This window comes from Lichenostomus cassidix, chromosome 1 (assembly GCF_008360975.1).
Source record: "Lichenostomus cassidix isolate B80296 chromosome 1, HeHo_3.0, whole genome shotgun sequence".
NCBI classification, from domain to species: Eukaryota; Metazoa; Chordata; class Aves; order Passeriformes; family Meliphagidae; genus Lichenostomus; species Lichenostomus cassidix.
The window spans coordinates 4,959,208-4,973,737 of NC_139479.1; the positions used below are offsets into that span (position 1 = coordinate 4,959,208).

A 14,530-nucleotide genomic window follows, 5' to 3' on the forward strand; every position below is an offset into this window, starting at 1 on the left:
GGTGTCCCTGCCCATGGCACGGGGGTTGGAATGAGATGATCTTTAAGGTCCCTTCCAACCCAAGCCATTTGGGATTCTGTGAAACTGATTCTGGACACCACAGATCCTGCTCAGGAGGAGGGCGTGCAGATCCAAGAACTGGTTTATTTTTTTCCTCCAACATTCTCTATTTTCTATTTTGTGCTAGTACAGGGTGACTGCTGCACTTTATTTGACCCCGGGGCAATACAGCCATAGAATCAAGAGGGATTTATCTCTGCAGAGAGCTTCAAGCAGTTCACTTGCTTTCCTAGCACCCAGCCCAACCCCCTGCCTCTAAGCAAGACTCAAAATTCAAAGTTTTCATCCAAGTTCAAAGCAAGACTCAGGTGGCACAAAAGCCACTTGGGCAGCTCAGTCAGAGCTGACCTTCTCCATCTTCTCCATCCACCTGGCAGAACTTCCCAGGTCACACACCTTGCCCTCCCCAGCCCTTGCCAGCCTTGCCCTCAGTGGCTGCTGCCTCTCCTGCTGCAGCCCAACAGCACAGACAAACACGTGCACTCAGAAGGAGTGAGCACCTGGCATTTTGAAGTGTTTTCACTGCAGTTGCGCCCACAGTAAAAATTATAGCTCCCATAAATGACATGTGCAACTATAATTTGGTCAAAGTCTTTTCAAGGCTTCCGACCGAGCAAGTTATAGGTTGTAAAGGTCATTGTAAAGCATCGGAGAATTTTGAATCTGTATGACCTCGGGAGCTCTCTAATGGCTTTTTATCAGCTGTAACTTGGAACTCAGGGATTCAAGCAGCAACCAGCAGTTGCAAAAGTTCCTGCATACAAACCAGGAAAATTCCAAACAACACAGACACGGTCAGATGCAGCTGCAAATGAAATGCTGTGAAGAGAAATGAAGGGGCAGCCATGCTTTGCATAGCTCATAACTTGTAGCACAAACATTGGGCAGGGATAACAGAGCAAAGAAGGGGTTCCTTATTCCCCAGGAAAATTCCTTTCTCTTCACCTCCAGCATCCTTGCAGGACTGGAGGCCGTAGAGGAGATGAATCACACAATGTTTGCAAGATTTGTAAATTCTTATCAATTCTGAAGTCCAATTTGTGCTAATCAGCACATATCACAAGTGCAAATGATAACTCAAAGGAGCAGCTAGATGACTGGTGCAACCAGCTGAAACTGAATCATCTAAAAGTTCACTTGTGGCCACAAGACCAAGTTGTCACATTTCCCATTCCTCCTCAAAAGGGACTTATCTCCTTCTCTGAAGCAACCATAACAGGATAATGTGTAATCTTCTGAGCTTTGCCAGTTTCTAGCCAGCTCATGGTCCAGGCTGAACACTGGCCTGAGATATCACACAAAGAACTGGGGGGCAGTACATTACACAGCTAAACTTCTTAAGCTGAAGGAAATAGGTTTAGGGGATCCTCATTAATTTCTCCCCATTTATTTATGGTAATTTACCACCAGCATCAACAATAAAGAGCCAGTATCTCCCTGCAGCATCAGCAGACAGATATCATTCCAGGGCTCTGTATGGTATATGTAGGATGAAAGGACCCAAGTTCACTTTTAATTGTGCAGCTGATACTGTGAACTTTCTTCTAACAGTTTTTAAAACAGGCTTTTCCTCTTCTGAGACAGCTTAGTCTAAGAATCAAATTTTATTTTCAGTTACACGGGTGTAAGTCTAGAGTAACTGATAAAGCAACACCAAAGTCACGTTTTCTCCTCCACTGACACTCTGAGATTGTGCAACAGGGGAAATGGCAAAGCTGGAGTAACTCTGGACTTTGAACACAGCTACTGAAACTCATGCTTGACTGTGTGAACCCCCTTTACTCCTGCAAGCTGGCAATCCAGTTAATCAATTAAGTAATGCAGTTAATCAATTAAGTACTTCAGTTAATCAATTACTACACAGAAGAATCCAAACTTTTCAACAGGATGCAGAAAAAGCAACACTCCAAAACTGCTTTTTTTTACTGCACAGGCTGAACTCTTGATTTTAAACCAGTGAAGCTTCCTAATGGTCCAGAGTTTCAGAAATCAGCAAATCTTCACAGCAAAGTTAAATCTGAGATTTGCAATGCATCTGCTGACCAATCTTTAACTGCAGCAGCTCCTTGTGTCATGCTGTGGCCTGTGTGCCACCCATGGTTCAACTTCACACATAAAGCTTTGGCATACTCTGAGTTTTCAGAGTTTCTGTTATTCAGAGACTTTCTTTTATTCATAACCTGTCAAAAAAAAGATGTCTTTCAGGGGAAAGGGAGACTCAAAGGAGATCCACGGTTACTTATTAGCTTAATTTCCAGCACTAACCCCACGAAGACAAATTAAGCCTTCAGACACTCTTCTCTTCCAACAGGGATCTCTCAAACTTATCAGCACACAAGATTATAAAATGCTGCCTGCAAACAGTAGGGCAATCTGAAAACTTCCTCTTATCTATTATTGCAAAATAGACACCAAAGGGTAGGATTTACCTTACCTAACTTTAGCCATCTAAATAGCTGGCATCTCGTCTCAACAAATCATTGCAGCTTTCTCTACAAACAATGGCATGAGATTCCCACCTATTTTAGCATGGAGAAGGGAACAGCAAAGAAGGCTTTGATGCTACAGATGGGGGAGAACAGATCAATAGGTTATGAGAGATGCCAAGGTCGGGAAAATCCCACCATGACATGTGCAATGGTATGCACAGGGTGTAACACACACCTGTGTGGAAAGCTGCAGGCTTCACTCCACAGCAAAAAGGTTCAACTAATTGCACACTAGACCTGTGGAGGAGCAGGAGGGGCTGATCCCTGGCTCCATCAAATGGGGGATTAGAGAATGGAGGAACCTGAAAAACAGCAAAACAATGTAACAGCTCATAATCCATCTGCAAATGCCAATGTCCACCTCATTTCACTAAAACATTTAAGTATGAGACACCTTGAGCATTCCAAACACTCTTGAATGTTAAGAGGTCAGGCTTATCCCTGGCTTCTGTCCACCGACCTTGCTTCAGCACAATTTCACTCCAGAGACAGATTTTTCCTCCAAACCAATAAGTATTATGAATTTGCTTCCCTGCAGTAAGAAGTTCCCCTCAAATGCTGTCTTTTTCTTTTCCATAAACCCAAAGAAAAACTGTAACATTACTTGTGAACACCTAGAAAAAGTAAGCTTAATGAAAATACACAGTCTTTCCTAGAAAATTGTTTGACACAGGTTTCCTCTGATGCTTCTGATACTTTCTAGTATTTTTAAATGTACCCTGTATTGGAAGTACTTGGTTTCACGTTGGGAAGGGCAGGGAAATTTTCAAGAAATATCTCAAATCCACAGGGCATGAGGCTTCATCAACTTTTCTGCTTGCAGAATTACTTTTTCCTTTTTCTGTTATTTACTGGCTTCCAAAATTTGATGAGAGACCTTCGTGAGCACATAACAATTCAATGCAAAGTGGATGATGCTCTTCAGTGTTTCTCAAAATCGAACACTTTCATGAGTTGATATTCCAGGAAATTAACAATTATCATTTTGATCCCTTAAGGATTAAACTCTAGGAGGATTAACTAGGATAGCAAGATAAGAAAACAAATCCAAAGAAAGCACACTTTACAGAAGATTTAACACCTTCCAAAAATCTGCACTTGGTTAAGTTCAATGTAGTTTTGAATCAGACATGGCAGAACCCCATGCAACCCGTCATGTATGTGAGATCTCTATCTTAATCTTCATTTTACAGCCCCAAACCAGAGTGTTACCATCTGCAGCATCTGAGCCAAGTAATTTCAAGCTGATTTATTACATTTCTAACTCTGAACATCCATCATTCTACAAATAGCCTAAAGGGAGATACTCTATACCTTAACTTGAACATTTTACAATGGTCTCCCTCTAAAGCTGTCTGCCAATCATAATATTTAAATACTAAGAAGTTTGCTTCGTGTTTTTTCTGTAATTTGAAGTCCACATTGTGTTTTGTTAATACACTGGGTTGCCAGATGAGGTGCAACAACTTGAGTATGGAAAAAGGTGCTACTACACTTCTCATTTGCTGTTCCCTTGAATAGCCTCACCTAATTGGCTCTGTTTCTGACATTATAGAAATGAATGCTGGTTTTTTTTCTAAAAACATTATAAATTCTGCCAATTCCAAGCACCAAGTGTTTGTATTTACCCCTGAGGTAAGCAAGCTGTAGTGGGAAGCTCTAACAAACCCCACGGTTTCAGGGGGATGTGATGCTGCTCACGACAGTGCAGCAGCTCATTTCAGCCTCTTCAGCACACAACTGGGTACCACGGACAACAGCAATTTATTTCCCCTCTCAGGGTTTTTCTAAAAACAATAGCTCAGTTTCTAGCATGCCTGGCAGTCACAGACCAGCTTGACTCGCAGTTAAGAGTGAATCTGAATACAAATTTTGAAAGCAGAATCCATTACATGCTACAGAATTTCAGCTTTCTTTTATTAGAATAGAAAGAGAGAGGTGAGAAATAACAACAATAAAACTGGAACTTGGGGTGCATTCTGACACAGAAGAGTTATGAAAGGCAACAAAGCCTTCCTCATAGTACAGTAATTCTTAAGGATGCACCAAAAGGATTATTTACCACTGCAATGAACTGTTATCAGTCAATGAGAATATTTTACTCCATCTAGACAGCAAATACACAACATAACCCGGACCATTCTGGCAACCCATTATCAATAAAATCCTCCTCCAAGAAATTAAGCCTGTCCCATCTCTACCAGATCACCCAAGGTTCTATTTGGGCAGCTAAAACCCCACACGTTCTCCCAAGTCCAATTTCAGCTGGGTTACCTAATTCCCGAGAAGGATTTTGTCAGAGCAACTTAGGCAGACGCTTTTTTCACTCCAGCCCATCTCCAACAACTCTCGCAGCACAAAAATACCGGCAAGACGTAAGCATTCGGTGTCGTGAGGCTCTTCTACGCTTCGTACTCAAATATTTTAAGATCCTCAAGTAGTTCTTTGGCGAGTGCCTGCAGCTCTGCATTGCGGCTCTGCGCCAGGGCGACGATGCGCTGGAAGGGCAGAGTTTCGCGCACCTCGGCGCCCGACCTGGCCAACACCTCTGGCTCCAGGAGCACCGACTGCAGGAGCCGCAGGGCGTGGAGGCAAACCTCTGAGTCTGGGTCTGAAAGCAGGGGAAAAAAAAGCATCCAGGGCTTGTTAGGAGTGAGGCTGAAAGGTTTGCTGGAAGTGTTGTAATTCTCTGATGCTGTTTGCTGCTGGCTAGCTGGCTGGCTGGCTCTAGGAGGTACCTAAAAACCACATTTTTGTCCTCCCTCAGCAGCTTCTGCCCTGCAGTGTTTGTGAGGGAGAGATAACCAGGAGCCTCTTTCTCTTGTTTTTCAGATGTTGAAAATGCTGTAAACCAGGGAATTTATCAACCTGAATCTATCCAGTCAGTGCACCCAGGATGTACTGTTGGATGCAATCCAATTTAAGAGAAGAACAAACTGTATCCCAAGATTATTCAGACTTTAAAAACAAACAGACTGAAAAAATCAAACCTGAGGCAAATCACCAGGCTTTTCTTTAATTTCTTTTTATACGAGCTTTCGATTTCTTCAAAGCTCAATAAAATATTAATCTTTATAAAACTTTCTAGCAACCACATACCAACTTTCCAAGTGTTTGATTCAGTCTGCACAAAATTGAAATGGGTACTGAAGCACTGCTGCTCAGCAATGTGCCAGGGAAATGCAGCAAAGACCTTTGACTGACTTAAGCCAGGAAGACATGTAATAACTCCACTGCTAAGAACACAGGATGCATTTTTAATTACTGAAACATTTAGGAGCATTACATTTTAATCATTCACAACAGCCCATTTGCATTTAGTGGTTTATGGCTTTATCAAAAGCATGTGGTAGAAAGACTTCCCTATTCTGCACATTCCAAATGAAAACATCCAATATATTTTTATTGCTGAAGCAGTTATTTGTCCCACGTGCCATGCATTTTAATGTGTTTTTCATTAGCATACCTAGTCTTCAGCAAGCTTTTGATAAAGGGTTGTGCAGAAAGGTTGAGAAAATTAATTCAGATCACTTCATGCACCAAATCATCAGATAGACCAAAATCTCACTGAAGGAGCATGAAACCAGTGCAGTGATGAACCAGAGTGCACTGAGTTTGGAGGAAGCATTTGGTGGACTGAGGCAAGTTCTTTCCATTCCTGGCTTATTTCACACCTAACAGTGGTGTTCTGAAAAAGGACTGAGAGGAATAATTCATTAAAGCATAAGGGTTGAAAGTACCCAGGGGGGCAGAGAACAGGATGTGATGGCAGTGAAGGAGACTCTGGATTTCAGCAGGAAACTTGCTGCTGAGATGGGGATTTTTAAGTAATTCCTGACAGCACAAAGCTGAAGTACAATATTAAAGATTGTGACATCTGATCTACACCCAAAAGCCAGGCTCTCTCTCTCTCTCTTCCTCCATTTTCCATCATAAATGGAAATAAGTGTTAACCTCTTAAGAAAGGAGTTCTACTTTCTCTTGGAAAACAAGCAGAGTGGGGTATAATCTGAGGACGCAGATTGTCCAAACCCAAAAAATAATGTGCATTTTCTCTTTTTCTGTGCAATGAGAATCCTAGCTGTTGGGCATGCTGGACAATTTTAATTATGTCAAATGAAGCAAAGCCCAGTGATTAGTGCTGCATACCCATGGCACAGCCTCTCATATTGCTGATATCCAGGCTGAAGGCTCTAAGGAGTTTCTTTCCATCATCATCTCCAGCAGTACCTGCAGGTGCAACTTTCTGACAGATGAGAAGTCGTAACTCATAGGGAAATGCTGCAGCTCAGCCTCACAGACAGCAAGATTTTATCTCCAATTTCCTGGCCAGCAGCACTTCAGTGAATCTTTTTGAAAAAACCTGGGTGCAAGTTTTGGTTTTCAGATTTATTCTGACATAATCAAAATATGACTAAAAGCCTTGAATTCATCCTCCTTTTCCTTCCATTTTTGCCTCCATGCCTGCTACATGTTGGTTTTTAATGCCTATTTTTTTTGCCAGATATAATTTTCAACCTCTGCACTCACCACCTCCACCTTTTTCTCTACTTTGTATTATTCTACATTTATTTATTGGAAATAGCAGCCACAAAATACAGCCCAAATAGGTAAGAAGAAAGAAGCTTTGGGGAGTGAAATCTATGTAGCTCATTTACAGTCTTCCTCTGTGTGACATTATTCCTCCATGAAATAAAGCCACTAATACTTTTAATGGCTTGCAGTACTGCTGGGAAGCTTCATATATGTAAGATGAAAAGAGCTTTGTTATTCATACAGGAATCAATATTAGTATTATCTGCAAGTGTTTAAAGGCTGTAGAAATTAAAGAATCGATCAGGGAAGAAACCTTAGCAGGGGAGCCAAGAAAATTAGGATCTGTAGGAGATCAGGAAATTATTTCCAGCTTGACAAGCAAGAACCTCTTCCAGTAAAGCAGAGAGGTTCTAGGAAGAATCTCCAGCAGCAGCCAGGGAAGCTCAACAGCTTGAGTCACTCAAATGAAGAACAGATTAGGCACGTGGGCATCCAGCAAAGGAAGGAAATGATCCTGCACCAGAAGATGACTTAATACTCATTTAACCTCAGACTGCCATTGTTTTGAATGTATTCTGAGATGTTCTGAGTTAAATAAATACATATGCCTTAAAATACACTCCCTGAGGATTACATGTGGTTTCGAGAATACTACTTACTGAGGATAATCATGTTTCCTAAGAGGATTTAAAAAAAAAATACCAGAGAAATCTTGTCTCCAATATCATTAGGGACGTTTTCTAAAAACCCTGTCTACAAAGCACTCAGAGAAATGTAAGGAATCTTCATTATTCAGCATTATATTTATGTCAACAGCTTCCAGATTTAGTCATTTCTACACTAGCTGAGTAACATTTTGTTTGTACAAGACTGAAAAAAATCCTTTAGCTGTAATCAAATCACTGCATCACATCCTCCCAACAACCGGCACACGCATCTCCAGCTACAATTTCAAAACTATCACCATTATTTCTGGAGAAGAGGGGGAGAAATCAAGCTGCTTGCCTCAGCCAGGATCACAGGCGTAGCACAAACCTAGCACCATCGTAAGGTGCTGATGTAATTTTACCAAGGTGTTGAAACTGCTGGAGTTTGCTGACGTCCTGCAAGCTGCCAGCTCAGTTTGATGTCACTAGCTTTCAGTCACTGACAAAAGGCAACTGATAACGTGGAGGGATTTTAGTCACATCTGTCATTAGCACCAGGCTCTCAGAGGAACTGTCCCCTACAGCAGTGTTTAAGTAATTGCTTTACATCAATGCTGAACGGCTTATCCACAATTGGCTCTGAGTTGTGGGAACTCAATTTACACGTGGCCACAGCATTCCCTGGCCACCTGAATGAGAGATTTATTGCCAGCACTCTGTTTACAGCTGTGTCAGAAGAAGCACAGAAGATCACAAGGCCAAGTGCAAGGTCCTGCACATGGGTCAGGGCAATTCCAAGAGAAAATACAGGCTGGGGGAGGAAGGGATTGAGAGCAGCCCTGAGGAGAAGGACTCGAGGGTGTTGGTGGGTGAGAGGCTGGATATGAGCTGGCCATGTGCCCTCACAGCCCAGAAAGCCAAATGTGTCCTGGGCTGCATCCAAAGCCCTGTGGGCAGCAGGGAAGGGAGGATTCTGCCCCTCTGCCCCACTCAGGTGAGACCCCACCTGCAGAGCTGTATCCACCTCTGGAGCTCATGATACAAGGAGGACATGGATCTCTTGGAGCAAGTCCAGAGGGGGGACACAAAGATGATCAAAGAGCTGGGGCACCTCTGCTATGGAGACAGAGCTGGAAAAGAGAAGGCTTCAGAGATACCTCAGAGCCCCTTCCAGTGCCTAAAGGGGCTACAAGAGAGCTGGAAAAGGACTTTGTACAAGGGAATGTAGTGACAGGGCAAGGGGCAATGGCTTTAAACTGAAAGAGGACAGGGTTAGATTAAATATTAAGAAGAAATTCTTCACTATGTGTTTGATTACACTGGCACATGTTGCCCAGAGAAGCTGTGAATGCCCCATCCCTGGAAGTGTTCCAGTTCAGGGTGGATGGAGTTCTGAGCAACCTGGGATAGTGGAAGGTGTCCCTGCCCACAGCAGGGCAATTGGAACTGGATGCTCTTTAAGATCCATTCCAATTCAAACCATTCTATGACTTTACAATTTCAAAAGCTTCCCACCACTGCTGTAGATATCATTCCATTCAATTCCTGTGTGATTCCAGCAGGGAAGGAGGAATCTGCCACCCAGCCTTTCCTTGTAATGAGCCTGTCAGACTATCTGTGTTCACAGCACACCCAACAGAGACAGCCATGGCCATGGCTTCCCCCATGTAAGATCCTTTTGCATTGCCAATGCTGGCAGGGCTGAAGCAGCATCTGCAGCAGCAGAGTTTTCCAGACATTTCTGTACTGTTGACAGGTTTGAAGAGACAAGAAATGTTGCAGTAAAGAAGCTCTGAGGGAAGGAGCAGGGAGAACAGCAGGGCAGATAAAAAGACTGAGCTTTGCTGCTGCAGTTCTTACAAACACAAATGCATTTTCTCTCTGCAAAATTTTTGCCCCAGCTCCTGTGTTACAGCTGGGCTTCCTCCAGTCTCTTCCCTGGCTGGGTGGCTGCTCTCACATGGAGTTCAGCAAACGAGAATTCCCCACTCTCCTAAGACACATGCTTGTCATGCTTTTACCAGGGAAATCCTTGAGAGAGACTCCCAGGATCCAAAGTGAAGCAGCAATTCAGTCCCAGTTTGCCTGCCAGGGGCTGGAAGTGAACAGGAGTTTACCCAGAGGCCACTCTGTAGCTGGTGGGTAACACTGTGCTCCTCACAGAACATCAGTTTGCATGAGCTGTTAGGCAGGGCAAGGACCTTGTCCAGAAGCTCCTGCTCAGATGGCAAGGACAGCCCAGAGCTCCATCTGGGCAAGCAGCTGAGTATGGAAAAGTATGAGTATGGAAAAGGGCAAACATTCTGTGAAACTTGCTTTGGCCACTCTTCCAGCCTCCCAGATAACTGAGGCTCAAGGACTCTGCATCAGAGCTGGCATCCCTGCATTTACCAAAATGGATGTGGTGTTAAAGGGCAATCCTCTTCTTAAGATTAATTTCACTGTCTGAAGAGCAGCATGTAGATGAGTCACAGGAGGTTCAGGCTGGATAGCAGAAGGTTTTTCATCCAGAGAGTGGTCAGGCACTGGAACAAGCTCCACAGGGAAGTTGTCACAGCCCCAAGCCTGCCCAGAGTTCAAGGAGCATTTGGACAACATTCTCAGGCACATGGTGGGATTCTTGAGATGTTTTGTGGGGTCAGGAGTTGGACTTGATGACTCTGATGCATCTCTTCCAACTCAGCATATTCTATGGTTCTGAGTATGAAATTGTTGAGCACTTGAAAGACTGGTAACTGAGGTTTTGATTTATGAACCAAGATTTGTTTTAATGCAGACATTGGTTTATAAATATGACAGTTCTGTTTGTCCAGATGTCTTTTAAATAACATGCTGCCATGCAAATAACCTGAATTTTCAAAAACTCTCACAGCCATAATGAATTCAGACAGAAGAGCAAGGCATTAGAAACCTTTAGAGTTAGTCATGAAAAGCAAATATTGAGGGTGCAGGCAGCAAAAGTGAGAGTGTGCTTCATACAAGCATTTCTAATAGAGACCATCATTTGCAAATAATTTGGATAAACAAGGTTAGATTTCCACATGGAACTGTGGTGAAGGAAACTGAAGGGCAGAATCTAAAATTAGTCCTACTTCTCTTTTTGTGTTTTGTTTAATGAAGTACCTGGAGCAATTTCCCAGCTGTGGACAAGAAATGTCACTGACATAGTGTCTCTGAATTCCATGCTTTCTCAAGTATCCAAAGAGAGTAATTTTTAAACTGCTTTCAAAAAAACCAAACCCAAAAGTAGGGAAAACTAAAATAAAAATACACAATAATAAAAAACCCCCACCCAGAGAAAGTAGAGAAGACCCTAAGTTCCTTCCCTCCAGCCCTCATTTGCTGGCAGATATTCTGCATGATCAAAAATGAAAAACATTCAATTTAGTCTTTATTATTAATACCTGAGCTGGCTTCTTATTCTTCAAAAGATCCTTGGCACAGAAATGTTCCAATCTGCTTCTTTGGGAGTTACAGAATGGAAGTCTTATTGCATCTTTAGATGGAAAACACCAGAAAAAAAAAAATCGACAAATCTCAGGTGGATTTCTAGCCAAAATTATTTAGGCTTCTTTTTCTGTCCTGGCTAAGGACAGGGCTTCTTTAAATCCAAAAGTTATGTGAAACCCTCAGCCAAGACACCAACACAAGGACAGCAGCTGATGGAGGAAACTAAAGCTGCCTATTTTGTCCAAGATGGGAACAGCTGCTCTGCAAACAAATGGTGCTCCACAAGAAGAGAGCTCTATTGATGCCACAAGCTGCTCCATGGTCAGAAATCTGAGTCATCATTCATGTGTTTTATGCTGGCACCAGGCTGGGAAGGTGTAGGCAGCCACAGCTGATACCTACACAGAAGGTTCAGTGATTAGTGTTGCTTATTAAAGGGTGTCCATCTTTTGGATAGTTTTAAAAAGGCAGGGAAAAAAAAAAAAAAGAAAAAGATAGCCCACCTCATTAAGTGCTAAAACTAGACAGACCTGCACTGTCTTCAAAAAGTGTGTCAAACGTTTGGTTTTCTCCTGTGGCCGCTACAGCCTCTAGCAGAAAGAGCTATTAAGAATTCTTCTTAGTGAAGGTGAAGTCACACCAGCTCATCCAAGTTTCCCAAAGACAATAGGACAGTTTGCTGCTAACATTCTTACTCCACTAGAAACCTTTGTTACATTTTCTCCTTCTGTCTCTTCCAATCCATGTGTTCAACATCAAGGCACATTTCTGACTCTCCAAAAATGCTGTGAGACAACTTGAATCAACCCCCTCTTTGCTTCAGATGCAACAAAGGGAAATAAAGAAAATCAAGTCAATTATTTGCTTTCTTTACTTAATGGGAAGCACATTCTTCTTCAGGGGACAAGGATGGGCAGAGACTGAGACTTCAGAGAAGGAATTTGAGAGATTTATCAGCTGCATACAAGGCAGTGGGAGAAAGATGGGCCTGATGTATATAGGCTGAGGTCATGGACACCTGTAGATTGACATTGGAAAAGCAAACAAGACAATTCTCTGAAAATGAAAAAAACAAAATCAGAGGATGATTTCTGGGGCTTCTCTTAATGGGAATGGTGATAAAAGCGTACAAAACTGGAAAGCTGAGTCATGTCATAAGCCTTAATCAAAACAGGCTTTGAAGAAGCTTCCTGCAGGCAGGCAGCACATCCAAGATACTCTGCCAGCAGAGTGTGGGGCTCTACTCTCCTGCATGGAAAAAACAGGACCTTATGCTGTAGCAGCTCCAGGTGTTTATGAGCTGAATCATGGCTAGCAGAACCTGAAGATGCTGGTCAGGGAAACAGGAGAGGAGCAAGAGTGGGAGGAAGCTGCTGAATTTTCCAAGAAGAGACATTTAGAAATAGATTGAATGTTGAGAAAGCTATGGAGATCTCACACAAAATGATGGGAACAAGACTGGGTCTTGGATCTGACCTCTCATCTGATACCCAAACCAGTCAGTTCTCTCTCTTGACAGAGAGCAGATTTTCTCCAAAGTCAGGAATCTGAACCTGCAGAAGTGCTTTATCTGAGAATCTTCCTCCCTTGCTGTAACTGGAGTTTATTATCAACAAGTCAAGGAATTAGCCATGATCATCCTTCTTTCTACAATGCAGCCATAAACAATTAGCACTTTCAAACTGCAGAGTTTCCTTTCCATTTCTTACTTCCATTAGTAGCTGCAAATTAATTAGAAATGTTTCCCATTTCATCCTCTTAGTTGACCTAGGAGCCTTTTTCAGACAACAGACTGCATCAAATTGTTATCTTTTTTGTTTTATCACAACAATTAGAAGATCCAATTTGGGAACTCATAGTTAGACAGGATTCTTTGAGGGTGTTTTGGTTGGTATTTTTTGCTAGAACAGCTTACGTATATATTAGCCAATGTAATACAAAAGGAAAACCTGGATAAGACATGTTAAATTTCAAAGCACAGCTGAACAAAGGACCATGTATTTGATGTTCTCTGAGGATCCCGTTTTTCTCAAAATATATTAAAAAACCCTACAGAAATGGTGTTTTCCCTTGCAAGGATTACTTAATTTCCTGAGATCTCGGAAGTGAGAGCCTGTGGCATTCCACAGCAGGAAATTATTTGATGAAAAGCATGAGCAACTACATTTTCTGTAAAATAGTTAAGGGAACCATGAACTATACAAACAGCTTTCGGTTTAGCAAACCTAACCAAAGCTTTTTCAGAAATTCAGTATCAAAATCATTCCTTGAAAAAGCAGATGCAACTTCTCTCACTTCAGCTGCTGCTAGTATTTAGCAGTTGTACTTTAGCAGGGATAATTAACCTCCCCAGACCTAGCTGCACACCAAAATCTCCTCATAAATCTTGAGAAAGCCCAGGCAGAGCAGCTCCAGCAGCTCCCAGGCAGGGCAGTGTCACAGCTCTGTCCCCCCTGCTGTCCCTCACAGGCTGAGCACGCAGCTGCCAGCCCAGCCCAACGCACACTGCCAACGTCAATCCCGGCTGGCTCCTGCTCAGCGATGTGAAACCTCCAGAAGAGCAGAGCCTTGATGTCACTCATGTACCTGACAGTGACAACACAAGTCCCTGACGTCTTTGGAGTCCTGCACTGGCCAAAGGGACAGCTGGGAATAGTCCTCCAGCCCTGGATCCCCAAATCCTGTTAAGGCATAAGGCCTCTCTTCAGGAAGAGCCACTTTAGCAATGGATCAGTGTAGTTAGAGACTTGGCTTCTTCCCCCAGATGTGTACATTTTTCATCTTTAAATGGTAGTGAAATCGTATCTAGTTTCGCCTTAAGGTTTATTTTAATTTTGGTATGTGAAGACACAGGTGGCTTTTTTTTTTTTTTAACCACTCCCTCAAATTTCTCCATTCCCTATTCTTAAATCTACCATCTTTAAATTTTACATTAACGGAATATTACATACAGTGCCAAAAATTTTGTGGGAAATGCACATGTCCCTCCAGCTATTTGCCCTTTCTGTTTACTTTTGTTATGTCAAGAGCTCATCAGGCTACAGATGTAAATTTCTGGTTTGATATTGGCAGCAGCTTTTGCAAATCTACAAAATCCTGAAAGTCACAGTTTACAAGATTCTTAGAGCAACTTACCATTCAACAGCCACCAAAGCAAGGGAATAAAACCTGGATTTTCACTGATGTACTTCAAGCCTTTCAAGTTGATACTCACATTGTAAAGTGACATTAGCATTAGCCTGGAATGGAAAGAAAAAAAATTGTGAGGGCCTTTGATTTCTTTGCATGCTTCAGCATCTTTTGCCATTTGTGCCAAGCATGTACTGATGCAGAAGCCTGCTCTAATAA

At 42.5% G+C, this 14,530-nt stretch overlaps 1 protein-coding gene across 2 annotated transcripts in view; it reads right to left on the bottom strand.

Moving 5' to 3' along the window:
* Positions 1–4,437: 4,437 nt before the first annotated feature.
* Positions 4,438–14,530, bottom strand: part of HSF2BP (heat shock transcription factor 2 binding protein) — a 30,161-nt gene continuing 20,068 nt past the window's right edge. For both annotated transcript variants that reach the window (XM_085045765.1, XM_085045851.1), the window contains exons 7-8: positions 14,318–14,421; positions 4,438–5,160 (exon numbers count right to left, since the gene is read on the bottom strand). In XM_085045765.1, the coding sequence (XP_084901891.1) occupies positions 4,952–5,160; positions 14,318–14,421 (313 nt within the window). In that variant the 3' untranslated portion in view covers positions 4,438–4,951. The remainder of the gene's footprint in view (positions 5,161–14,317; positions 14,422–14,530) is intronic.